This window comes from Mustelus asterias, chromosome 3 (genome assembly GCF_964213995.1).
Source record: "Mustelus asterias chromosome 3, sMusAst1.hap1.1, whole genome shotgun sequence".
Classification (NCBI taxonomy): domain Eukaryota; kingdom Metazoa; phylum Chordata; class Chondrichthyes; order Carcharhiniformes; family Triakidae; genus Mustelus; species Mustelus asterias.
In genome coordinates, this window is record NC_135803.1 from 50,450,435 (window position 1) to 50,478,287 (window position 27,853).

At 42.8% G+C, this 27,853-nt stretch overlaps 1 protein-coding gene across 1 annotated transcript in view; it reads left to right on the forward strand.

The window, feature by feature from the left end:
- Positions 1 to 7,674, forward strand: part of pik3cb (phosphatidylinositol-4,5-bisphosphate 3-kinase, catalytic subunit beta) — a 191,660-nt gene extending 183,986 nt beyond the window's left edge. The window contains exon 23 of the mRNA XM_078208702.1: positions 3,458 to 7,674. Coding sequence (XP_078064828.1) covers positions 3,458 to 3,595 — 138 coding nt within the window. The 3' untranslated portion in view covers positions 3,596 to 7,674. The remainder of the gene's footprint in view (positions 1 to 3,457) is intronic.
- The last annotated feature ends 20,179 nt before the right edge of the window (positions 7,675 to 27,853 follow it).

The window sequence follows — 27,853 nt, forward strand, 5'->3', positions numbered from 1 at the left end:
GCACCTTTATCGAATGCCTTCTGGGAATCTAAATACACCACATCCACCGGTTCCCCTCTGTCAACCGCAATCGTTATATCCTCAAAAAATTCCAGTAAATTAGTCAAATGTGACTTTCCCTTCATGAATCCATGCTGCGTCTGCTTGATTAAACCATTCTTTTCCAGGTGTCCTGCTATTTCTTCCTTAATGATAGATTCCAGCATTTTCCCAACTACGGATGTTAAGCTAACCGGCCTGTAGTTACCTGCCTTTTGTCTACCTCCTTTTTAAAACAGCGGCGTTACATTAGCTGTTTTCCAATCAGCTGGCACCTCCCCAGAGTCCAGTGAATTTTGATAAATTACAACTAATGCATTTGCTATTACTTCTGCCATTTCTTTTAGTGTCCTGGGATGCATTCCATCCGGACCAGGGGACTTGTCTACCTTTAGTCCCATTAGCCTACCCAGCACTACCTCTTTAGTAATAGTGATCCTTTTAAGGTCCTCACCCCCTACAGTCCCATGACTGTCAATTATTGGTATGCTATTTGTGTCCTCCACTGTGAAGACCGACACAAAAAACTTGTTTAAGGCCTTGGCCATTTCCTTGTTTCCTATTATTAAATCCCCCTTCTCATCTTCCAAGGGACCATCATTTACTTTAGCCACTCTTTTCCGTTTTACATATTTTGTAAAAACTTTTACTATCAGTTTTTATATTTTGTGCTAGTTTACTTTCATAATCTATCTTTCCTTTCTTTATTGCTTTCTTAGTAGTTCTTTGTTGTTTTTTAAAGCCTTCCCAATCTTCTAGTTCCCCACTAATTTTGGCCACTCTGTATGCTCCTTGCTGCTTTCTGCATGCCATCTGATCATCTGGAATTATTTTATTCTTTGATGGGACGTGGACATCATTAGCAAGGGCAGCATTCGTTACCCATCACTAATTTCCCTTGAATTGAGTGGTTTATTAAATCATTTCAGAGGACAGTTGAGGGTTAACCACATTGTGGAACTGGAATCACACGTAGGCCAGACCAAGTAAGGACAATAGATTTGCTTCTCCAAAGGATATTAGAAATGAATGCCCATTCGAAATCATATGCCAGGGGCATTCTGAAGTGCCTACCAGCTTCAGTGCCAGAATAGTATGAATTGACAATTGTGTGTGATTGCTTTGTTTATCTTGCCAATGGGAAAGTCATTTCCCCCATTAAAAGTCGTTCAAGACGGTCCAGCAGAGAATGACAATCCTATATGTGGAGAGCAGTAAATGCCATCTATCCCCCGGCACAACTGTGGCACCAGGATCAAAATATTATCCTTTCTGATTGTCTGAAATGACATTTTATTATGGGTGATTCAAAGGAACAATTCCTTTTGTGTTCACTGAAGAATGCAAATATTGGTGCCATTTAATGTTGTCGAAGGTAGATATATACACTTCCTGAATATAATCAGTGTTTTTGTATAAAGTACTTGTGCAGAGGAAAGTTTTGTTCCAATTGCTGTATTTCTTCACATTTTTTGCTGAATAAAAACTACGCAATAAACATACTTGTATAAAAGAAGGATTAATACTCTAATGGTTGCCCTCTAGCCCCACTAACCATAATTCCATTATTGTTAACTGTTTTTCCACTGATCCCACCACATGGACTATGTTTGGAATGTTCTATTTTTAATAATGGAACAATTCTCACAAATGAACTAATCTACTTGGCTACAGTGAAAGGCACTAAGGACTGAAGTTTCCAAGTCCTATGTAAACAGGGTTGGAGACCGCTTTGGCAGACCAATAGAGGGAGCAAACTCAAAATGGCTACCCAATGCATTCCTGTCTTCAGGGAAATTTCCTTGGGCAGGCTGTGAAAGGATTCCGTTCCTGCTCCAGAGAGATATTGGAGTCTTTACATAGAAACCCAACAGTGCAGAAGGAGGCCATTCGGCCCATCGAGTCCGCAGCAACAACGATTCCACCTCGGCCCTATCCCCGTAACCCCACATATTTACCCCGCTAATCCCTCTAACCTATGCATCCTAGGACAATTTAACATGGCCAATGTACCTAACCCACACATCTTTGGACTGTGGGAGGAAACTGGAGCACTTGGAGGAAACCCACACAGACACGGGGAAAACGCGCAAACTCCACACAGATGTGATGCAAGCCAGGAATCAAACCAAAGTCCCTGGAGCAGTGAGGCAGCAGTGCTAACCACTGTGCCACCGTGCAACAAATTTGGGCAATTAGTGCCCTGCTGAGGTGCCATTCTGTGATGATGCTGTTGGTTTGGTCCTCCACTGACTGCAGAACCTGACAATTCGTTGGTAGCCTACCAGGGAATCATTGGAGCCAGAGGCTCCACTTCACAATGATCTGGCCACAGGGATAATAGCTGCAGAGGGGTTTCTCCTCCACCCCAGTGGCCCTGCTGGCTTCGGGCCTCTTTATTTCCTGACATCTCTACAGTCAACTGAGGGCTTTGCCATGTTGAGACATCCACATGCTTGTCTTTCTGCCACATCTCTAGAGGTGGAGCTGCCGACCTTTGAGAGCTGCAGCTCTCTGATCGAGCCTCCAGCCATATAAACTTAATAGAATTTAAAGCATGGAAGTTTGTGTTGGTAGGCACATTAATGCCATGGTTAGGCTTGGGACTCCCATACTGGCCTGACATCAGGTTACCAAAGCTCACCGTCAAATAGAGGTGGTTCTAGTATTCCAAGGCTATGGAAGAAGGGGAAAAAAACGGCCTGGGTGCTCCGTCCTCATTGCTATTATTTCCCCAACCCATAAACACTCCCACCTCTATTTCCCCCGCCAACCTCCAACACTAGGATGTGTGAAGGTGAAGAAAAGGATGAACTTAGCTGTGATTATTGTCAAATAACTCTCAACTACACTCAATATTGGTGCTGACATGACCCAGAACTGTAGTTCAGCTTCAAGCTCAACCATTAAGAAAGCAGAGAAAGAACATGGTGGGGGGGGAGGGGGGAAACCACTTATCACAGTATGACCGAAACATACGGATGGCACAGTGGTTAACACTGCTGCCTCTCAGCGCCAGGGATCTGGATTTGATTCCTGGCTTGGGTCACTGTCTGTGTGGAGTCTGCACATTCTCCCTGTGTCTACAGGTTAGGTGCTAATTTCTCCCTCAGTGTACCCGAACAGGCGCCGGAGTGTGGCGACTGGGGGATTTTCACAGTAACTTCATTGCAGTGTCAATATAAGCCTACTTGTGACACTAATAAATAAACTTAAAAAAACAAACAAACATGAAGTGGCGCAGATTGAGGCTTAGACATCAATTTTTCTGCTTTATAATATACATACTTTCAAGAAGCCAAAATTGGGTGTGCTGATGTAATGTTTGAGAGATTTATGATTACTTATGTGATGTAGTTATGCAGCATTGAAAAGGATGCAGACCTGCATTTTACAAATCTCCTCCTTTTGGCCCCAGGACTCCTTGGCTTTAGGAAAGAGTGATGACGAGGCACTGAAGCAGTTTCGGGAAAAGTTTAACGAGGCCCTTCGTGAAAGCTGGACGACAAAAGTGAACTGGATGGCGCACATTGTGGCCAAAGACAAAGGGTCCTAGCGTATTTTCAACAATGCACTGAAATAACTACAAGGTTTTAAATGAGGGAACAGCTGACTTCTGGACCAAATTGCAGGAGAATACTCAGTTGTTGCACTCCATTGCCTTCCCAGCTTCCAGTGCAACTACAATATTGTGAATTATGTATATATTTGATGGAACTTGCCAACTTTGCACGCCGCAGGTTACTGGTTGCTTCACCTTCAGATTTCTAATGACATGGTACTAGTGAAATAGGTATAAACTTCTCCAGAAGTTCCAAATATTGAACACAACCAATACAGATACTGTATGTTTGGAATTGGGTGTTGTTCATTTTCATATGTTTATATTCAATTCCTTGTTAATTTGAATTATTTTAAATCAGTAAGGCTAGACTGGTCATGGCACGATCCGGTGAACAACAATTGATAGGTTTTTTTAAATTAAGTATTTATATTGTTCTGGATATGTTGCTGACACCAGTCTATCCCACAGTGAAACACCAACCTCAGTATCAGTCAATCCCTTCTTGGACACTGTAGCCTCTGTTTGATCAGCACCATATTGCTGCAAACCTTTTGCTTTAAATCCAAGGAGAATGATTCTGTTTTCACTTAAAATCTTGAAGAATAACTTAATGTTATTAGTTGGGTCTGGCAAAAAAAAAATGGTATTTTAAACCCAAGGCACAAGTATCTGTTCATGACACTGCTCCTCCTGGATGCTTGTTATTTCATGGATGATTTAAAAATAGTTGGTAAGTGAACCTAGAAATTGCCATTCAGCATCCGTTCTGTTGTGATCATAGCACCAAATAAGCAAGCAGAGGGGTCAATTTTCTTTTTAAGGTGTCAAGTCAACTAGAGACTTCATGATCGATTTTACTAGACATCTGTGGTGTGTTTCAGGTGACCTTTGTAGAGAGAGTTAGCAAGCTAGCTTCAATTCTGCACCTTCAGTTTAAGAACCTCTAATTAAAGAGCTTAAGCTGGGTTTTGCAGCCCATGATACCCCAGGAACAATAGTGCTGTGCTGGCTAGACTTATTTCCTGTCACTTCAGTGATGGACAAGAGAGAAATCTGCTTTGAAGTTCCATTCTCAAGTGTAGTAGACATGTATCAGTGCTGTCTGATAAAGTCAACAAAGAGCATACTTATAGGGGAAAGGATTGCTCTGATCACACAGGATCCTATCATTAGTGTGATCTGTGAAGGCATTTCTGCTATTGCAAAACATGGCATTTGGGTTACCTGGGTGGTTATATGTATAATGTCAGCACAGACATGCCTAGCTGGTATGTTGCAATGGGATTCACTTTTTAACAGTGTTATCACGTTCAGTAATCAAAGCCTTGAGGAAATGAACCCAAACTGATCCTACACCTATAGTTCAGATGCATTGATGTTTACAAAGTGTAGAATGTTTAGCAAACAATATAGGTTTGGAGTACAAGTTTTTTTTTTACATGATCATTGAATCATACATGCTGGACTGCCCTGCAGTGATTCTGACCTGAACCTGCATTAAAAAACCACTGTTCCTATACTGTGGCCACTCAAGCTCAGCTGTAGAGACCACCTTTAGTTCCATTTAGTCACATCCAATGCGAACTGAATCCAATTTGCCCACTGAACCAAACCACAGAAAGAAGATGGTTTGATTCAAACTAAACTAGGATTCTCCTGACCCTCGGCAGTTGTGGTTCATTTAGGATGCTGCCAGATTTATTTTTCTGACTCTGCAATTGTAATGCTGCCTTAATTTTACTTAATCTCCAATGATCCTCAATGGAGGATGGGGAGAAATGCAACAAGGTAAAAGTGGACGCTGCAGCTTTGATGTGTAGATGGAATGGTACCGCATTTCCTCTTTCCTGGTGCTATGTAGGCAACCAATTTTTAATTTGTGCAATACAAAACTGCTTGTTTGAAATAAAAGCTACAGATGCAGGTATCGGAGCATTAGGGAGGGAATCATCCTTATTGCCACTAGCTTCTCAGGCAGGGAACCGCAATGGCTTTAACCATATTGATATTAGAAAGTCATGCTGATACTTTTACCTGTGGTTTATAAGCTGAAAATATATTAGAAGTATTTTGGAACTAGATGGCTTTCTTACAAGCATTGGACACGACAGGTTATCAAGATTCAACCAGATAGAACATTGTGGTAAAATAGATGTTCGGGGCACAGATGATCTTTTTTGGAATATTATTGGAGCTCTCCATTATGGAGAAATTTCCAGTTAAGAACCATTTCAACCATTAGGTTCCATATGAATAAGAACTTGTAAGATGAACAAGTTTTTAAGTTTCCCCCTTCCTTTTGGGGAGCTGCCCCTTTTAATTTGTCCCTAAGTTAATTTGAGTTTGTTTATTTGGTTGGTATCAAATGAAATACCTAATTGAAGTGATTTTGATTTGCACAGTTTAACCTCAATGCATTGATATTAATACTTTAGTGCACTTTAGCAGATAGGTAATGTTTCTAGTCTATGGATAGGAACATGGTGACACTTGCATACGAATTAGGAGCAGGGGAAGGCCACTCAGCTCCTCAAGCCTGCTTGGCCATTCAATAAGATCATGGCTGATCTGATTGTACCTTCAACCCCACATTCTGTCTACCCCTGATAACCATTCGCCGCCTTGTTAATCAGGAATCTATCTAGCTTTGCCTTATAAATATTCAAAGATTCTGCTTCCACTGCCTTTGGAGGAAGAGAATTCTGGAGACTCATGGTCCTCTGAGAGAGAAAAAATCTCCTCATCGCTGTCTTACATGAGTGACTTCTGATCTTAGTAATAATACCTCTTTTTCATGCTTGAGATTGACATGTATGTATTCCAGCTTCAGTCTTGAACTCATTACTGCTTACTTACTTTAACTGATCCAACTGGATGTCCACCCAGTTATTTACAGTGATGCTAGAATATCTCATACTTAATGACAACTGATTATTTATTCCAAAAAATGGATTTCAACAATATGGAAACCTAATGATAAACTCTGGTTTATCTCTGTATGTAAATTGTGAAATGTATTTGTTTCCAGTCAGTTAACCAATCCAAAATCGTATACATAGGCAAATGTTACACAGCTTTGGGAAAAGCTGCAGTAAACTTTCTAATGTAAACAAGCAGAACTGATTGGAAAGCATTATGGAAAATTGAATGTGTATATTGTTCATATTGGTCAGAGGTTGTGAAGGGGGGAGAGGGAGGAGGAGCCAATTGTGTTCACATGTTTCATTGATGGAGATAGATGTCTTGCGTGTTAGGCCCACTCCTGTGCAATGCCTTTTAAGTGATTGTGAAGTGTTATTTATTTTAAAATACATTTTCATTGTTGTTGTCTTCCCACCTGTACATCAACCTCACCCACCCTCTCTGTTGGAAGTGTGGGATATTCTGAGCTGCAAACTATTCCGTGGCTGCTATCAGTGCTGTTTTATATCCGTCAAAGATCGACACAGCAGCGTGCACATCCGTGTCAGTCTTTTCCCCCCCTCACAGGTGAGGTGCTGTACCGCAAGAGCAGGAATGGCCTCCACCTTGTGACCAACTGAGAACCATCAAAGCTTGCTACCGGCAAGAGCCACGGTTGAATGCCACATGAGGTTAGGATTGGGATTTGAACCAGTAACCTTGTTATTGGTATTCCAATGCTCTAGCATCAATGCTACTGTTCTACTCTTTAAATATTGTTTATAATAATTGAATGCTTGTTGCTACTACTGAATTGTGTAGATTTGTACAAAATTATAGGATTTTTAAAAAAGATTTTGTTGTTCTTACGGGCTTGGGCAACACTCCTACAATATTCCAACAAATATCATACAGACAGTGGATTTACTTAATTCCATGTACGTGTAATATTGAAATGTACGATAAGTGAGTGGAATACATGCAGGAAAGGGTGCCTTTAAAGATTTGCCACAGATTTTGAATGTACTGATGTTAGATGAAATGTTCCTGATTTTCTTTCTGGTATATTAGACCAAATGTGATATTTCAGATGGAAAAGTGCAAAGGCACACTTATCAAATGGCTGTAAAATGTATATTTTGCTTTTAAATAAATTTTTTTTGTAATGAAACTTGTATGGTTTTCAGCCAATTGATATGCTGCTGTAAAATACTTCCCTTTTTTCCTCTGCATTGAAATTAAGGTGGAGCACACCTAAAAATGATGAACCTATCAGGAATTTTTAATGTCTTGGGGAGATGTGTTTATTTGAAACTGAGCCACTGCTGCTGTGGTCTCGTGGTGATGGATAGTTCATAGCACAGGTATTTATATTTATTGAGAAACCTGGGTTTCGGTTCATAGTGAAAAACAATGCCCGGATTTTAAAAGTGAGAAAAAGGGTGAGGTAAATCAAACAAGGGGTAATGCTCCGAAAGCTCGTGCTACCGAATAAACCTGTTGGACTTTAACCTGGTGTTGGGAGACTACTTACTGTAAATCAAACAGTGAGACAAAGCTTGAGTTTTTAAAATAAACCCAAAATACTGCGGATGCTGGAATCTGAAACGTAAACACAAAAATGCTGGAAAATCTCAGCAGGTCTGACAGCATCTGTGGAGAGAGAGAGTAGAGCCAACATTTCGAATCTAGATGACCCTTCGTTAAGGGTCATTCTGTCATGAAACATTGGCTCTATTCTCTCTCCATAGATGCTATCAGACCTGCTGAGATTTTCCAGCATTTTCCTGTTTTTGATCGAGTTTTTAAAGCTGGTCAGGCTTATGTTGTAAACGCAAAAGCATGTTCAGAATGGTGATGAGAAGGTGGTGGTGAGCTGTCTTATTGAATCGCTGCAGTCCATGTCCTGTGGGTTAACCCAAAATGCTGTTAGGGAGGGAATTTCAGGATTTTGACTCAGCGACTGCAAAGGAACGGCGATATATTTCCAAGTCAGGATGGTGAGTGGCTTGGAGGGGAACTTGCAGGTGGTGGTGTTCCCCCTATAGCTGCTGCCCTTGTCCTTGTGGAGGTGGTTATGGGTTTGGAAGGTGCTGTCTAAGGATCTTTGGTAATTTGCTGAAAAACTCCAGCTTTGTCTCTGTTTGATTTAGCTCACCCTTTTTCTTACTCTTTTAAAACCTTGGCATTGTTCTTCATTATGAACTCAAAAGTATAAATACCTGTATAATTTGCCTGTTTACAATATCTTCTTAAAGGACAGAAAGATCTGTGTTTATATAGCGTTTTTCATGACACCAGATATTTCAAAGTGCTTTATAGTCAATGAAGCATCAGCTTCATAGCTTTTGAAATGTACTCACTGTTGTGGGAAACACAGCAGCTAATTTATGTGCAGTAATGTGTTACAGAGAGCAATGTGAAAATGTGTTCAGTCTCGGCCAATAACTGGAAATGAGGGCAAGAGTGGGAGCTGCAGTGTGGAGTTTTTGACGATGGTTGAATGAACAGGTTATCTTCAGTTACAGCAAGAGAAATTGCTGGTTCACGTGCAGCTTGATGTCAGACAGCAGCAGTGGTAGCTCTGGAAGTCCCAGCCAGAGAGGTATTCTGGGGCCTGGATTTTCCCACGAGGCAGGCAGTGCAATTAGGAAACCTACCGACTCGCCATGCCTATATTGGAGAAACTCCCTCATATGGCAGGATCCTCACTCTGGCAGGGGGAGTCAGGCCCACTGCCCCCAGATGGGGATTGGATGCTGTCACAAAGGGTGGTGAATTGGGCAGTTTGAAAGGCTTGCCTCAGTTCTCTGGGACTTCACCCCAATTGTTTTGTTAAATATTAGGCCATCTAGCCCTCAGTCCCTTACTCCTGCACACTCCCTGTGCTCCATCAGATGTCCCCCACTCATCCCTAATAGCCACTTATACCTTCCCATTCAATTTATGTCCATTCAACCAATGCCCTCCACCGACCCACTCACTCACAGTGACCCCCTCATACCCTCTGTGCCAACCCAAGAAAAGGTGGTGGCAGAGTGCCAGATAGCATGGCAACCCCAGCCCTCAGAGTACCTTGGATAAGGATCTTGAACCATCTGAGGAAAACCAGTCACTGTGCTCACATGCCCCTCCCATCAGTGCAGGGACACGCATCTTGGTGGGACCTAGCTCTAGAGTGGGCTCGGGATTACTACCTGGCGAGTACAGCACAGAACCAGGTCACAGCTGGTGGGGAGGCAGGGTCAGCCAAGGTCTCTCACTCAAGACTGCTGAAGACCAGGCCCCTGCTGAGTCTGAGTCTGATGACAATCTTCTGGAATTGGCCCTTAGAGAAATGTTGGAGCTGCAAAGACAGGCACGGAAACAGCAGGCAGGGTTGTCGGGCCAGAGCAGATGAGAAGAGAGGATGGAGGATTCCATCCACGTTCTGTCTGATGTTGTGGCTCCAGCATTTGAGTGCTTCAAGGTCATGATTGGATGGGTGGTGGCCACCAAGGAGATCCTGGTCCAGCAGAGCGCTTAGTTTTTGCCTGATTTGTACTCGGATAGCACACCGTTGCTCTAGCCATGAGTGGGATGGGACATCTCAACCTCTCTCCAGATACCCTTCTCCTCTAGGAATCAGGGAAGGGCCCTCTGGCACCTACAGGGAGGAGGAGCAACAACGGGACACCCCAGGGATATCCACGCAGGATGTTCCACGATCCGAATCCCCTCTGCCTGTGAGCCTCATTCACTCCAGCCGGTCAGGCCAAAGAAGGCGTACCAGACCCAGAGCAGGAGACCAATAGCAGGCAGGAGCCTGCAGGCCTTGGGACCCTCAGAGGATGTCTGCCAAGATCATCTTGGGTAACGAGGCATAACAGTCAGCAGGCTGCCTCCACCTCCACTGCAGATGTCAGGAATGCACCTCGACATAGCATTGGGTACGAAAAATTAAGTACTGAGAGCACAATGGGTGCTCAGCCAGAATCATAGAAACCCTACAGTGCAGAAGGAGGCCATTTGGTCTAAATTGACAGCAATCCCACCGAGACCCTAAACCCGGAACCCATGTATTTAATCCCTCTAACCTACGCATCCCAGGACACTAAGGGGAAATTTAGCATAGCCAGTGCACTTAACCCGCACATCTTTGAACTGTTGCAGCAAAACCGGAGCACTTGGAAGAAACCCACGCAGACACGGGGAGAATGTGCAGACTTCACACAGACGGTGACCAAGCTGGGAATTAAACCCAGGTCTCTGGAGCTGTGAGGCAGCAGTGCCACCCTGCAGTTACTGTATATACTTTGCACAATCGTAAATATAATTTGCTTTTCTGTTACAAAGTCTCAAGTGGTGACTGTCTCTTCCATATGATGCACTGTTCAACGATTATCCAAATCTAACTCCCATTATGCGCCTCAGATCTATGTTGTCTCACTCAATCTCAGATAGGTCAGGCACCTTTATTTCTGCAGAAGCGACATGAACAAAGCCAATTTGATTTTGATTTGATTTATTGTCACAGCATACAGTGAAAAGTATTGTTTCTTGTGCACTGTACAGACAGAGCATACCGTGCATAGAGAAGGGAAGGAGAGAGTGAAGGATGTAGTGTTACAGTCATAGCTAGAGTGTAGAGAAAGATCAACTTAATGCAAGGTAGATCCATTCAAAAGTCTGACGACAGCAGGGAAAAATCTGTTCTTGAGTCGGTTGGTACGTGACCTCAGACTTTATCTTGTTCCCAATGGAAGAAGGTGGAAGAGAGAATGTCCGGGGTGCGTGGGATCCTTAATTATGCTGGCTGCTTTGCCAAGGCAGCAGGAAGTGTAGACAGAGTCAATGGATGGGAGGCTGGTTTGCGTGATGGATTGGGCTACATTCACAACCTTTTGTAGTTCCTTGCGGTCTTGAGCAGAGCAGGAGCCATACCAAGCTGTGATACAACCAGAAAGAATGCTTACTATGGTGCATCTATAAACATTGGTGAGAGTCGTAGCTGACATGCCAAATTTCCTTAGTCTGAGAAAGAAGTGTTGGTGGGCTTTCTGAACTATAATGTTGGCATGGGGCGACCAGGACAGGTTGTTGGTGATCTGGACACCTAAAAACTTGAAACTCTCGACCCTTTCTACTTCATCCCCGTTGATGTAGACAGGGGCATGTTCTTCTCTACGCTTCCTGAAGTCGATGACAATCTCCTTCATTTTGTTGACATTGAGGGAGAGATTATTGTCGCTGCACCAGTTCACCGGATTCTCTATCTCATTCCTGTACTCGTCATTGTTTGAGATCCGACCCACTACGGTGGTGTCATCAGCAAACTTGAAAATTGAATTGGAGGGGAATTTGGCCACACAGTCATAGGTGTATAAGGAGTATAGTAGGGGGCAGAAACACAGCCTTGTGGGGCACCGGTGTTGAGGATGATCGTGGAGGAGGTATTGTTGCCTATCCTTACTGACTGGTCTGTGAGTTAGGAATTTCAGGATCCAGTCACAGAGGGAGGAGCCGAGACCACAAAGTTTGGAGATGAGTTTTGTAGGAATAATGGTGTTGAAGGCTGAGCTGTAGTCAATAAATAGGAATCTGACATAGGTGTCTTTGTTATCTAGGTGTTCCAGGGTTGAGTGCAGGGCCAGGGAGATGGCATCTGCTGTGGACCTGTTGCGGTGGTAAGCAAACTAGTGGATCCAGGCAGTCCGGGACTGGATATGTTGGTTGGACAATGAATATGTAAATCTTGTATCAGATGATCATATGATGTGACTGCGCCACATCTCTCCCAGATGGCAAGGTAATGCTGGACTTGTGGAATCTTCCAATGAATGCAGGCTCATACGTGCTTGTCAATGATCACACAATGACCTGTTGAAGCCCTCTGTGTACACAAAGGTAACCTGACTCTCAGGTTTGCTTCTATGCTGTAGAATGACAGATCACACTGTCCTAAAGAGCAATGTCAAGCTGGGGGCACAGTATCAGACCATTAATCATGCATGAAAGATGACATTTAGAGAGGTACCACTGTCTAGGTATAGTCCGCCCTCTGATTGATTGTCTAGAGATGAGCAGTGACTGATAATTTTCCTCTTGAGGTTCCTTGCAACACCATAGGCATACCGCCATGAATGCATTAATGTTTGCAATGGCATTTCTGCCTCTTGAAGACAACTGTAGCCTCTTCCTGTGAGGCGTCTTCAATATCATTGTTTTCCCCATTCTCCTCATCTGAGGAGATGTGAAGCTCCTTCATCTCTCCATGTGACAAATCATCCCACCTTTGCAGCGCCAGGTTGTGTAGGGCACAGTAAACCAGGATGATTCAGGACACCTTTTGTGGAGAGTACTGGAAACCCCACCTGATCAGCCCAGACATCTAAACAGCATTTTGCAACATGCCAATGGTCTGCTCGATTAAGGAGTGTGTTGCAGAATGAGGTGCATTGTACCTCTCCTCTGAAGTGTTCAGTGGATACCGAACAGGTGTTGGGAGAGTGGATGCCTTTTCTGTCGATAAATCTTACTGGCTGCTACTCGAGTGGGAACACAGGCAGTCACAACAGATCCCATTGCCCTGGCAGCCTGGAAAGACTCGCATTCCAACCATTAACTTGTAAATTGAGTCTGTGTCTATGTATGCCCTGTTTGTGAACACAACTCTTCACTCATCTGAAGAAGGAGCAACACTCTGAAAGCTTGTGCTACCAAATAAACCTGTTGGACTTTAACCTGATGTTGTGAGATTTCTTACTGTGCTTCATCCAAGGAGAACCAGACAAAATCATGTGCCTTTTTGAAAAGGACATCAGTGACTTCCCTTTGAGTTTAGACGATTCCGCAGAGGTCCCCAGTGGAGCCCTGGAATGAGCCACTTGTGAAATGGTTGAATGTAGCAGTCACTTTTAAAGCAATTTGCAAAGGATGGCCTCCCATTCCATATGGCATCAGATCCTCCCAAAGAATGTGCCAGATATGAACCACATGACAAGTGAAGATACCTGCAGCACTGTCCTTGGCTCATCTCTGAGTAGAATTGTAGCAGAACATCCAATGGAGTGACACAGTAGAAAAATAACTTTGGAAAAAAATCGCCAGGGGTAGGGTCTGAGGGCTTGTAGGAGGAGTCACTGCATTTTTTATTTCTCTGATCACTCTCTTGCTTTCCCCATCTATCGTATGTCACTGTTGTTGATATCCCTGTCCATCCCCCCCCCCCCCCCCCCCCCCCCCCCATCCTACCAAACTGTTTTCTACGAATGGTCCCATGCCCCATGTCAACTTCATCCATCTCCATTTTGATGCTATAGGCATAGTAACCTTCAGGGAATCCCTATAAGACTATTGAATGCCCTCCTTCCTTACCAGTTCCCCATTAACAGGCTGTAAATGCCTCCCTTGACCAAGACAGTGCCATTGGATGCCCAGTACTAAGTCAACAACTGCCAGGACCCAAATGTGAAAGACTGACCATGCCCTGAGCATCTTGCTGTGCCTGACTGACATAAAGAGGCCCTCCCCCTCCTCTGACCAAGACATGCATGCCAGGCATATCTTTGTAGCATAGCCCACGCAGCCCCAGGACCGCCTTTCCATTCTGTCCCCAACAATGTGGTTTGCACAGCCCCAGGACTGACTCACTTCCCCCACCCCAACTACCTCCTTGAAAGTTAAAAGTAGATAAATGCTGTGTTTCCAAACCTCAAAGTCACGAGTGAAGTGAAGGTCACCAGCTTCATGCCACTTATATGCACATGTGAAACAGACCAGTCTAATTTGGGTGCCTCACAGCACCAGGGAACTGGGTTTGATTCCAGCCTCAGGTGAGCATGTGGAGTTTGCATGTTCTCCCCATGTCTGCGTGGTTTTCCTCAGAGTGCTCGTTTCCTCCCACAGTCAAAAGACATGCAGGTTAGGCTGATTGGCCATGCTAAACTGCCCCCATAGTGTCAGGGGGATTAACAGGATGAATACAGGGGGTTATGGGGATAGGGCCTGGGTGGGATTGTTGTCTGTGCAGATTCAATGGGCTGAATGGGCTCCTGCACTAGGAATTCTATGATTCTAATAATTCGCTGGTAGGGTAATTAGCTTTGGAGGGAGAAAATGATCACGGTGAGCTGCGGTATTTAATGAGTATTCATGATATGGAAATATTTTCAAATGTGGCCCTCCACACGGATCAGCAGAAAGTCAACCCACCATTAGCCCTGTCCCGCCTTGAAAGTCGGGACAGGAAAATTCCAAAGTATTTTCTTGCCAGCGGAAAACTGACCTTTGCCATCATGCCAAATTTTGTGCCCCCATTCACCCCAATTCCTGCTGCTGGCAGGACCAGAAGGTTCTATCCTGAGCAGTGAAAGAGGTAAGAATATCACTTTTTAAATCTGCTTTCCTTAAGGGCACGTAATGAATTTTAACAGCTAATATACTGTTAGCATAGCCACTTGTCCCAAAACTGAAATAAATTATTTTGGTTATTGACCAAAGATTGCCTAAATTTGTAATAAACATTTTTTTTTAAATTAGAAAAGTTAAGAAGCACTCACAAAAGTAATTAACTAATATAATGTGGTCTAAGAATATGAAGTAATTCCGTGAACTATACTTCCTCTTTTAAATGTCTCTGCTACCCCTTCCAATAGAGGAAGTCCAATTAAGTAATGCAAATTGATAGTAAATTGAAAATTCAGAAATCCTGTTTCAATATGTGCTTTAAATTATTTTCTCTTTTTAAAAAAATTACATTTTGGCAACTTTAACCTCCATGTTGTATCATGGTCCAAAAATCTCAAATGCATACAATTTCCAGCAGATAATGACGGAGTAAATCAGATAGGCGCTAATTGCAAAATTGTTTAACAACGCAAGTCAAATGAAGTAAACTAGAAAGGACTTTCATTTATATAGCACCTTTTACAACTGTATTATGTTCCAAAGCACTCTACAGTCAATCTAGCATAGTCACTGTTGTACTGTAGGTGAGTGGCAGTCAACATGAACACAGGAAGGTGACTCGAACAGCAATGCAATGTTGATCAAACAGCCTGTTCTTTAGCAGATGTTGTTTGAGGGATAAGTATTCAGCAAGGTGTAAAGGAGTGCTTCCCTGCTCTTTCAAGATACAGAATCATGGGATTTTACTCAACAGGGCAGGTTTGGTGTAACATCTCAACTGTGGATGGCAAGTCTAAGGTGTCAGGATAGGGTTATGTGCTTTAGTCTCTGAAGTGAGACTTGAATCCGGGGTAGCACGGTGACACAATGGTTAGTACTACTGCCTCACAATGCCAGGGACCCAGGTTCAATTCCAGCCTCGGGTGACTGTGTGGAGTCTGCATGTTCTTCCTGTGTCTGCGTGGGTTTCCTCCGGATACTCCGGTTTCCTCCCACAGTCCAAAGGTTAGGTTGATTGACTATGCTAAATTGCCCCTTAGTGTCAGGGGGATTAGCAGGGTAAATATGTGGGGTTATGGGGATAGGGATTGGCTGGGATTGTTGTCGGTACGGGCTTGATGGGCCGCCTTCCGCACTCTAGGGATTCTATGATTTTATAGGTGCAAGAGTTTCAACAATGAGCCACATCTGCTACTTGAAAATGAACAAGCTTAGGTTGGTATCATCTTTGAATACAGCAAGACATCTTGAATCAGATATTTCCAGGGCCATCTCATGCATGTGATTAATAAAGATTGTTATAAACTGTAAAAGCTACAATACATAAAAGCAAGCCACTTAAAAATATTTTCAAACATCATTTATCAATTGGTTTCATCTGATCAGCAATCAAATAGCTTTGAAGTTTTTTTTGTAATATCCGGTTTGTCTTCCTTGGGTGATTCAGTAAAGTAAGAACTGGTCCTCTTCCAACTTAAATTTTCTTTGCAGAAACCTGTCAAATTCAGGAAAATCAATATTGGCAACATGTTGTTTAGAACTATCTGTAGGCTTGTAGAAGGTTCAGCATCTGTTCAGTTTTTGACAAATATTGGTGCAGGTAAATACAAAGAGTGCAACAGCAATCTATATTATGAAAACACTGGGTTACCATTTGTTAGCCTCTGAGGCTGTCACGGCGGCAGAGATGCAAGTGCGGTCATTCCACTTCGGTGGATAGTAAGACCCAGGGTGGCATTTTGCCAACAGTAGCCATTTAACAAGAGCACCGCCATTCAATGTGAACCGATTCCTGGCAGTATGGAGGGAGGGGTTTTGGAGCACTGTCAGCGCAGTTACTGTGGGGGTAGCCATTGTTGCAAGAGCGCCCACCAGAGAGGAACCTTCTGGGATTCTGATAGGGTTTATTAGATGGTCTCCTATTGTGGCATCAAAACCTGCAAGATTCTAACACCTTGCCCGGCCACATTGCTAATCCACCAAGGAGCTGGGAAAATTCAGCCCTGTGTGTACTTTCTTTGCACCCAGACAATGTAATTGTCACCTTTGTTCCATCGCAATTACCAATTGCACTTCTAGATATTACTTCTGTATGATCCCTGTGGGGAAACCATAAACCAAAATAACCAAATTTACTGAATGATCCCCAATGGAGAAATTATCAACAAGATTTCACTTTTTGTAACTTTTACTTATAAACCGAATCAGAACCAACCCAAAAATACTTCAAATAAAATGGTAAATTTCATTTTAAATATTTGATACAACAAAGATACATCTTGTACAAACTGAAGCGTTCACATTTCCACAATATGCTGTGTTTTTATTTATACATGTTGGGTAAGAATCCTATCTGACAACAGCTTTTACCTTTTGGGTTTCATGGATATGATTATCGGCAGAGAGACACAATTCAATGAATCTTCTCCCTCTGGTCATTATGGTTCTGATGCAGTAATTTTCCAGTGTTCCTTTTCAACTCAACAACCAAATTCATGGTTTGGCTATTGCTGGTAATACACCTAGTGTCTCCTAGCTATTCACACAGCTTTCCAGGTTTTAGACCTTTTAGCCAGCTTTCAAAAAGTCATCCAAGAGCTCCCATCTCTTTTTCTTCCAGACGGAAAAATGGACCTCTTCCTGGGAGCTATTTGTTTCTTTTCCTCACAAGACCCGTGTGTTCCTCTTTCAGTCTCTGTCTACTTTCTCTTTCTGTCTGCATCTGTGCCCAGATCACCTTCACTCTCCAGCTGCTCTACGTGCAGCTCTCCTTTGTGTCCACAGCTCGGCATTTGTGTATTTCAGTCGCACAGCTTTTTTAATTTCTGTCTTGGTGCTGCTCCAAGTCAAAGGTTGCCAGTCACATGGTCCAGTATTTCTCATTGTTCAAGAAAATTACAACTCAACCCCTTACAATTGTTACAAACTCTTAAAAGTGCTTCCCAAACATTCTTAAAAAGAATTACAGATTATGCAGAACTTTTAAAGAAATTACAAATTTTCCTTTGCTCCTTCAGGGTTAAAGGTCATCACAATAGATTGAGATATAAATAGTGTCACACAGAAGTCAGCCAATGATAGTTGCCAGATGCCTTACCCAAGACTCATGAGCCATTATCCATCTTTGTGAAAGTTTAAAAGAAATGGGTAACAAACAGGTCAAGACAGAACTGGAGAGAATCTGAACAGTTCATGACAGAGAAAAATAGGAGTAAAAATAAAAGCACTGAAAATGCAAACCTTCCTTTACACTCCCACCATAAGAGAACATAAACTGCCTGGGTCAGCGTGGATCCCGGGTATAAACCAAAAGACGGGTAGGCGATTGGCCATGCGGAGTGTGTTGGATCTCTGTTGCCTGGGATCTCTGTGCCTTGGATTCAGTGATGATCCTGGGTCTCAGGTGGGTGTCAGACCAGCAGCAGCCGCTACCTCCCTGGTGGCACTGCTGTTCAATAGAGTGGCCAGCTCTGATTGGCCAGCATATTCAGGCCAGCGTTTATCCCACAGAAGGCCTGCTGCTCTCCAGTTAAGAGCTTGAGTGGCAGTTTATTTGGTGGGCTTTCCCTTAAAGAAGCAGCGCAGGGCTATCAGTGACCATCCAGCTCTTGAGCAAGACACCTGTCACCACCCTTAAATACTACCCTAGTCTCTGTCATCCAATTAAACCAAAGATAGGATGTGATCGATATTCAACTTATAATATGTATATTAAATAAATAACGGTGTCAACTTCACTTTTTAAAATAAAATCTCCTTTGTGTCTGCTCTGAATTAAATAGATATGTATTTAATATGGATGTAGACAATTTTGAGTGAACCATCCAAATAAAATGTTATAAATATTGATTATTATTGTGAGAACATGTTGCGTAGGTTAGACTTGCACTTTAAGGGATTATCACAGAAGCAGGGACCTGGGTTCAATTCCAGCTTTGGGTGTGTGTGTGGAGTTTGTACATTCTTCCCATGTCTGTGTGGGTTTCCTCCGGGTGTTCTGGTTTCCTCCCACAGTCCAAAGATGTGAAGATTAAGTTGATGGGCCATGCTAAATTTCCCCTTAGTGTCCCAAGATGTATAGGTTAACAGGGTAAATACATGGAGTTACGGGGTGAGCCTCAGTAAGAGTCGGTGCAAGCTTGATGGGCTGAATGGCCTCCTTCTGCCCTGTAGGGATTCTATGATTCTATTTCAAGTGTTTAAGATGATTAAAGGATTTTATAGAGTAGATAGAAATAATTAATTTCCTCTTGTGGGAGAATCCAGAACAAGGGAACATAATCTTAAAATGAGGACTCGGCCATTCAGTGGTGATGTCGGGAAATACAACTTCACACAAAGGGCAGGGGAAAACTGGAACTGCCGTCCTGAAAATACTGTTCAGGCTAAGTCAAAAAACAAAGGACAAAGAAAATTACAGCACAGGAACAGGCCCTTCAGCCCTCCAAGCCTGTACCGACCATGCTCCCCGACTGATCTAAAATCCCCTACCCTTCCGGGGACCATATCCCTCTATTCCCATCCTATTCATGTATTTGTCCAGACGCCCCGTAAAAGTCACTATCATATCTGCTTCCACTATCTCCCCCGACAGCGAGTTCCAGGCACCCATCGCCCTTTCTGTAAAAAAACTTGTCTTGTACATCTTGTTTAAACCTTGCCCCCCTCGCACCTTAAAGTTATGCCCCCTAGTAATTGACTCTTCCACCCTGGGAAAAAGCTTCTGATTATTCAGAGTCATTGGAAATTTCAAAATGTGGCTTGATTTTCTTTTAGGCAAGGGTATTAAAGATTATGGAACAAAGTTCAGTAAAAGTATTTAAGTTGCGGATCATCTATGATCTAGTTGTGTGGAAGCACAGGTTCAAAGGTCGGAATGGTTTACTCAGTGTTCCTCTATGTTTAAAGGGAGCAAGCAGGACGCATATGATGAATACAGTGGCAGGGTCATCCCCTGCTACCTTGCTTCTTATTTATTTACCATGCTGAGCTGGGCTGAGTGGAAAGGCATTGAGTATAAGCTGCAATGTTCTTTCGCTCAATTACTTTAAGGTACAGTGGTAGAAGAAAACCACAAGTCGCATCTCAGGGAAACAATGTGGTAAATGATTCAAGGAATATTCCGATGGTTTATCGTCAAGTATTTGTCCTGAAACTTAACTGAAAAATTATATTTGTGAGCTTTTCTGAACTTAACACTCGATAAGCTACCAGAAACATTGAGGTGAATCTTAAGCATCACATCCTCACATGGTATCAGGCAAATGGCCCATGTTTCTCTAATGTGCGCAAGGCACTGCCAATGGCTTGGGGTCATGCAGAATTTTCCCTTCTAATAAGGTTAGGATCAAAGTAGTCCACTGCACACTCAAGGTAACAATGTGGATTTTTTTGTGGTTAAGTTATTTGAGTAATCAACATGAACTTCCAGCACAAGGGGATTCTCAGAGTAACTTCATTGCAGTATTAATGTAAGCCTACTTATGACATGAATAAATAAACTTAAGCTTTTGGCTATTTATTACCCCAATTAGTATGCAGCAAGTCTCACTAGCAGCTGAACATAAAGGTGAACCTCTCCATACTGAGCAATTATTACTTCAGGCATATAAGATGATTTTTAAATTTCATTCACAGTATGACGACAATGCTGGTGAGGCCTCCATTTGCTACCAATCCTTTTCTGTCCTTGAGAAGGTAACGGTGAGCTGCCTTCTTAAACTGTTGCAATTCATGTGGTGAAAGTTAGGGAGAGTTCCAGGATTTCGATCCAAATGATATATTGTGTGAGAATTGAAGGTAATGTTTGTCTCATACACCTGCTACCCTTGTTCTTCAAGCTGTAGGGGTTACAAGTTTGCAAGGGGCTGTTGAAGTAGCACTGGTGAGTTGCTGCACTGCATCTTATACAGATGGCACACATTGCTGCCACTGTGTACCGATGGTGGACTGAACGGTGGATGGGTTGCCAGTCAAGCAGGCTGCTTTGTCCTGGAGAGCGTTGAACTGAACTCATCCGAGCAAGTGTAGAGTATTCCATTCCACTCCTGACTTCTGCCTTGCAGATGGTGGAAAGACTTTGGGGTGTTGGAGAATGAGCCATTTGCTGCAGCATTCCCAGCCACTGACCTGCTCTTGTAACCACAACATGTATTTATCATACCTCGGTAAAGATTGGAAAGGGAGGTAGGAAAATAAATGTCACCAAAATGCAAAGAGAAAGGAAACCCAGTGAGGTGGCATGAAGTGGAGTCTGTGGCCTCATAACTGAGTTTTACAGCACCCTCCTACCTTGGAAACATTCTGTGTCCTTTAGAGCGGGATTCCCCTTTCCACCAGACCTCTGTGCCAGGTTTAACACCTGAAATCAAAGGCAGGAGCAAATGTTCTTGTTATTGCAGGCATTCTATCTTAGACACTGAGCAGGAGCAGAGAGAGAGAGAAAGACCTAGATATGAGGACAGAGAGAGACAACACTGGCTGTGGGGAGCAGGGAAAAAGTTGCTTTGTGCAGAATGCTGATGCAAGCTGGTTGAGGAGAGGACACTGGCAAGAATTTGAGAACACTGAATGATTTATTATGGCATAGCCAGGAGGGTGGGGAGAGGAATTATTGGAGACTTCTGGAGGTCGGGTGTTTGGGATTTCTTAGAAGAGAGAGAGAAAGGACCTTTGACAATGGAAGGAGGAGAAGAGGGCCCATTGGAAGCTGTGGGTAACTTTGGACTGGATCCTGTGAAGACTGCAGTTAGATTTCTCTGGTCTCTCAAGCCCCACTATAGCTGCCAGCGAGAACAGGGAATTTGGTGCTCAGCCAAATCTTCATTCACCGCAGCAGGACTGGAGAATCCCAGTCACTGGTGAGGTCAGAGAATTCTGGCCTGTATTTCTGCAAAGAGCATGATGTAAAGTATAAATGCAGTGCAGGGCTATCAATTGTGTTAAGAAATTAATAAGAGTTTAGTGTATTAGTTGCCTGCCAAATAATGTTTATTTGATGTTGGTTTTGATTTTGTTGTTACAGTAAAAGTCTTAAAGCTTAAAAACTTGTCATACAATTCCTTTGCGTAGGTTATGAGGAAATTCAAAACTCTTTTTAAAAGATTTCAGCCTCTCTGAGATTGTAACACTGACTCAGTGAGTATTGGGCTGTGGATGACTAAGATACAGTTATACATGTAAAACATCTAAGGTACAGTTATACATATCTCTCCATCCCCTAAAAACTATCCTAAATATAGGAGTACCTTTGGTATCTGTAAATGAATTTCCTTATCAACCCACTCTGGAGGTTAGAAGTGAAATAACAAGTGGAAGCAAAATGATTGTAAAAAATGAAGTTAAGAAGTTCAATACCTTATGATGCCAAAAAAAAGGACGAACATAGCTGCAAAAATGAATGTGCCAATAAAAATGCATGTGATGCCATACTATAGATGTAAAATGAACATTCCAATGTAAAATTTAAGAAACCTCCTCTCACTGACCAGGCCACTGACAATGCTGTTGGAAAGAAACCCAAAAGATTATGAGACTTATTGAAGTAAAGTTTGAATATATTAGCGGCTTCACAATGGTCACTGCAGTTTTGAAAATCTCAGCACAACATGTTGCAAATTCTTGCAAATCTGATTTGCATTCCTCTACTTGCCCTCGGTGAAACTCCATGTCCATCAGTGGAACCTCACAAACTCCGCCTCTGTAGTAAATGCCACCCAATTAGAAGGCAATGGAAAAATAGGTGTTTTTTTTCTCCATTCTCTCCTCTTAGCTCTGCTCCAATAGCCATTTTGCAAGTGTGAATACGATTAGTATTGGTGTTTTTTTTAAACTAGTGAGGCACCACTATAGGCAAGAATAATCTTGTCATCCTTTGGAGCCTACACTTGCACATTGACTCCCAGAGATCAAAAGGAGGAAGCCCTAATAGATTTCCGCCAGTCCAGAACAAGGGCAAAAGTCAGCTGTAGCATCTCAACATCTCCCCAGCACTAAGTGGATATCTACCCCACCTGTAGATGCAGGACATTATTGCACTGATGAAAGGACATTTACAGTCTTAGGTAAACAGAGGGGATTATTCCCACAAATGTTGGAAAAAAACACAATTGTAGACACTGAAACTACTGAATGAAGTCACACTTACTTTGTATGGATAACTCCAACCACTTTGTGCCCTGGCAGCAATTGCACGGACCCTGAAGATCGCTTCAGAATCAGCCTTCAACTGAGTCTCAAAAGAAGAGGCATCTATTCCAGAATACGTTACACCTACTTGCTGTGGAGTAGCTGCTCCATTATTGTTACCAATCTCTTGCAGATGCACATCGAAAGAATCCACAAAGTCATATTCTGGAACCATCCAAAATATCTGGAATAATTAAGATTCACATTGTTTGTATATCCCTCAGCATTCCCTTTGCAAATATTTCTGGGTTTTATCTCTACATTTAGTTTAGAATGAAATCCCATAATTGAATGGATAAATTAAATTGCAATTGCTCTCTTTCAAGTCAATCCTCCAATAAATAGCCCATTTGGATTTAAAATATAACAAATTAACTACATCTGCTCTTTACTACATTTTAAAATATGCTGAAGTTCGAATCCTGAATGTATATGTTACCCACCTTCAGACACTTGAATTGCTGAGGCCAACAACATTCCTCTGGGAAACTTTAATTAGATAATGTTGAAAAATAACCCACATTTATCAGAATAAACCTCAATGCTGAAATGGTAATATTGAAGGTGATGGGTGAATTGTTAAAGAGCAACTAGTCAGTGGGAATAGAACATTTCTCAATACATTTAACCAGGGTCTGCATAAAGTATCTCAGATCCGCTATACTACAAAGTAAGGATTCAGGAACGTTGATTGACCAATTCCTTAACTCCAATCCCTAAATTATGAACATGGCAGTTTTCCCCAGTTGTGGTACATCAAGAGATCTGTGCAGAACCAGATACAAGTATAAGAAAGCATGGATTGATAAAAAACAACCCAATCCATCAAATACATACATTTCTAAGATCATTAAATGGCAATTAACGTGGAGCAGTACTACCAAAAAACTATCTGATGGATTTATTTGAAATAATTATGCGAAGGAACAACCATCTAATTGTGCCAGTGAGGCAAAGTTATTATCCAAAGGCATGTAGGTAGCTTGGCAAGATGGTGTTAAAGCAAAAGAAGGGACCAGGACAGGGAAAGCATCCCGCACAACCTTCATGATATCCCCACAGGAGCTTACCCTGCAGCACTTGGCATTGTTTTTTTTTCAAGTTTTTTTGCCTACTTCTGGGTGGCTGCAAGGCTTCAGCCTGCCTTGGCAGTGCCCAACATTCCCAGTGGTGCTGTTAAGGCCACTGAGTTGCCAGTAAAGTTCAGGTTGGTGTCCTGCTATTTGCTTACACATGCTATTGACATGCATTTTCTGACGATGTTGGGCCATATGCCGAACCAACAAAATTCAGGCTATAAGTGCTAGTATTTATGCCAGTAGTGTTTGGATTTTAAAATGTAAGAAAGGTCCTATCTGGCTTGCCAAAGTCATATGACCTCTGCCATGTGGCACAGAGATGGTGGCAGGGGATCCATCTTATATTGCGTCAATAAATACAACATATTATATAAGCACTGTACTTGCAGCTCATAACATTTCTTTATTTATTAGTCACAAGTAAGGCTTACATTAACACTGCAATGAAGTTACTGTGAAAATCCCCGAGTTGCCACACTGCGGCGCCTGTTCGGGTAAATGCACCGAACCAGCACGTCTTTCAGAATGTGGGAGGAAACTAGAGCACCTGGAGGAGAACGTGCAAACTCCACACAGACAGTGACCCAAGCTGGGAATTGAACACGGGTCCCTGGCACTGTGAAGCAGCAGTGCTAACCACTGTGCTACCGTGCCAACCCATGGGTGCCAACATGATGCCAAAGTGGAGCTGAGATTGAGATTTTAAAACTGGAGAGAAGCCACAGCTATTGAAAGAAGAACAGGGAAATGTTCAAACCTGCTAAGAAATGCTGAAGAAAGGCAAATGCAAGCATAGGCTGCAAAAACTACCAACTGAGTGTGTCAAAAATCACTGTAATTTTCCTCTCCCCTCTGCTGTTGACATGAAAGGTGATACATGGAAGAACTGGCAGCTTATCCACTTGCAGTGGCAAAACTATGAGATTTAATTAACAAGACAGAGCTGATATGAATAACAACAATTTTAGCACAACGGGGGAGAGACTGCTACAAATTCTACTCCATCCTAAATCTCTCAGAATAATAGGAAGAAATAGATGGTAGAGATTTTGAAAGCCTTGAAAGCATGCTTTGAATTTCAAGTAAATGCAATTTATGAACGTGATGTATTCATAGCGGTTAAGGTGAAAGAGTCCAAAACAAAGGTCTTTATTACCCTTGATGAGAAGGAAAATTACTGGCAAATGAAACTGGATAAAAGTAGAATCTTTATCACTACATTCCGGATGCTCTTTAAAAGATACAGATGGTTGTGCATGCTATTTTGCATTTCCAAGGCCCCAGAAGTGTAAAAATGTATACTGCATGAGATAGAATCATAGAATCCCTACAGTACAGGCCCATTGAGCCTGCACTGACTCTTTGACAGAGCATCTCACTCATGCCCTATCCCCGGAACCCCACATTTTTACCACGCTAATCCCCCTAACCCCACGCATTTACCATTCTAATCCCCCCAACCTACGCATCTTGGGAGACTAAGGGGCAATTTAGTATGGCCAATCCGCCTAACCTGTCCATCTTTGGACTGTGGGAGGAAACCGGAGCACCCAGAGGAAACGCAGGCAGACACGGAGAGAATGTGTAAACTCCACACAGACAGTGACCCAAGGCCGGATTTGAACCCAGGTCCCTGGCACTGTGAGGCAGCAGTGTTAACCACTGTGCCACCATGCCAGTCAATGATCTTCCCAGGATGAATAGTGGATGACCTGCCCGTCTATGGATATGGGTACAACAGAAGAAATCATGGCTGAGCCTAATCAGAATCTGGTGTGAGAGCTCACCAGGTGAACCTGAAACTGAACAAGAGAAAGAACTGCAAAAGAAAATGCCTGAAGTCAAGTGCATGGATCGTGCATTGACAGCAAATGTTTTTGCCTGGATCCTGACGAAGTGAGAACGGTAGCAGCAATGCAGCAAACAACAAATGTGAGAGCAGTGCAATGACTTGCTGGATTTGTGAACTACCTAGCAATGACTTGCTATGGATTTGCAATGGTATTGGGGCACGGAGCAAGAAGCAATGTTCACTGAAGTCAAACATCCAGTGAGACAGCACCCTCACTGCTGAAATACTATGACATCAATTGTGAAGTCACCTGGCAAGTGACACTAGCAAGACAGCTCTTGGAGCAGCACAGACAATCCTGTTGCATTTACATCCAGGACGTTAACACAGACTGAATGATGCTACATTCAGATTGAGAAAGAATGCCTAGCTTTGCTTGTTAGCATTTTCATTACTACCTGCTTGAGAGAGACAATCTAACTGAAATCTGACCACAAGCCACTTCAAAGCATTTTTCTCTAACCCCGTACTGTCTGCTCCAAAGTGACTGCAAAAAATGTTACTTCGTTTCCAGAGATATTATTTGGGTCTGACATACAAGCGAGGCAAACAGCTGTCAATCATGTCAAGAACAACACTCCCCATGAAGAAAGTTGTGGATGCTATAATAAAAGGAGAAAAGGAGGGGACGGGTGAAAGGAGGGGATGGGGGAAAGGAGAGGGGAGCGGGTGAAGGAGGGATGAAGGAGGGGGAGGGGGTGAAGGGGGCGAAGGAGAGGGTGGGTGAAGGGCGGTTGGGGCAAGTGGGTTAAACGGCTGTGAGTGTGGCTCCCTGATCCAGGTTGTGGGATTCACGTATGCGTGAGATCTTACGGAAATCTTACGTTACGGATTCCAGACATTGTGATGAGTGATAATGGCCCTCAGTTCAGTTCAGTGAAGAAAAACTTTTTCACCCAGATGTTGGTTGGAGTCTGGTACAAACTTCCTGAGTAGTGGTGGGTTGATTGACCTATTCAAATGGGAATTGGATTATATCTGAAAAAAATGTGCAAGCTAATGAGGATAAGGCAGGGGAGTGAGAGTCACTGCAGACTTGATGAGCCAAATGACCTCTTTCTGGACTGTAAAATTTGTGTGACTTGTATTTTGTGAGTTCATGAGCAATTAATTCATCTGCCTCACAAAGGATTGGTAAATTTAAGACTATACATCATCTCTACACTATTACTGATCAAATGGAAAGGCTGAGGCAACAGTGAAAATCACTAAAAGAATCATCAAGAAATCAAGCAAATCTAGCACTGATGTATACCAGGCAATCCTTGAGTGGAGAAACACACTGACTGAAAGCATAGGAAGTAGTCCAGTCTAAAGATTAAAGTCATGTCGTACCCAAACTACTCTTCCAAAAGCAAAAAAACTACTGAAGCCAGAAGTAGCAACAGGCCTGAGTGAAAAAAATCAAGGCAGAAAGTCAACTTTCATTTTGACAATGCAGCCAAACCATTGCAAAGTTGAGCATTGGCGAGCTAGTCAGCGAACACATTTTCAATGCTCTGAACAAGATTCAGCACACATGGCAACCTGGGGCATGCATGGAGTAGTTGTCACCTTGATCATACGCAATGGAAGTGAATGACCAAATATACCTGTGCAACTGCAGGGACATAACGCTGCTGATCAGGAAGATGGGATATCCCCAGCTATGCAGAGGACCAAGTGTCTCCAACAATGGAAATGGAACAACAACAGTTAACACGGCAACAACAAGTGCCACAGAAAAGACACTCCCCAGAGAAAGAACATCACCCAGATCAACAGTCAATGGAAACATGCGTGTGCACCATTAAGAGACCTGCATGATTGAATGACTATGCATACAATGCATATGCAGAGACT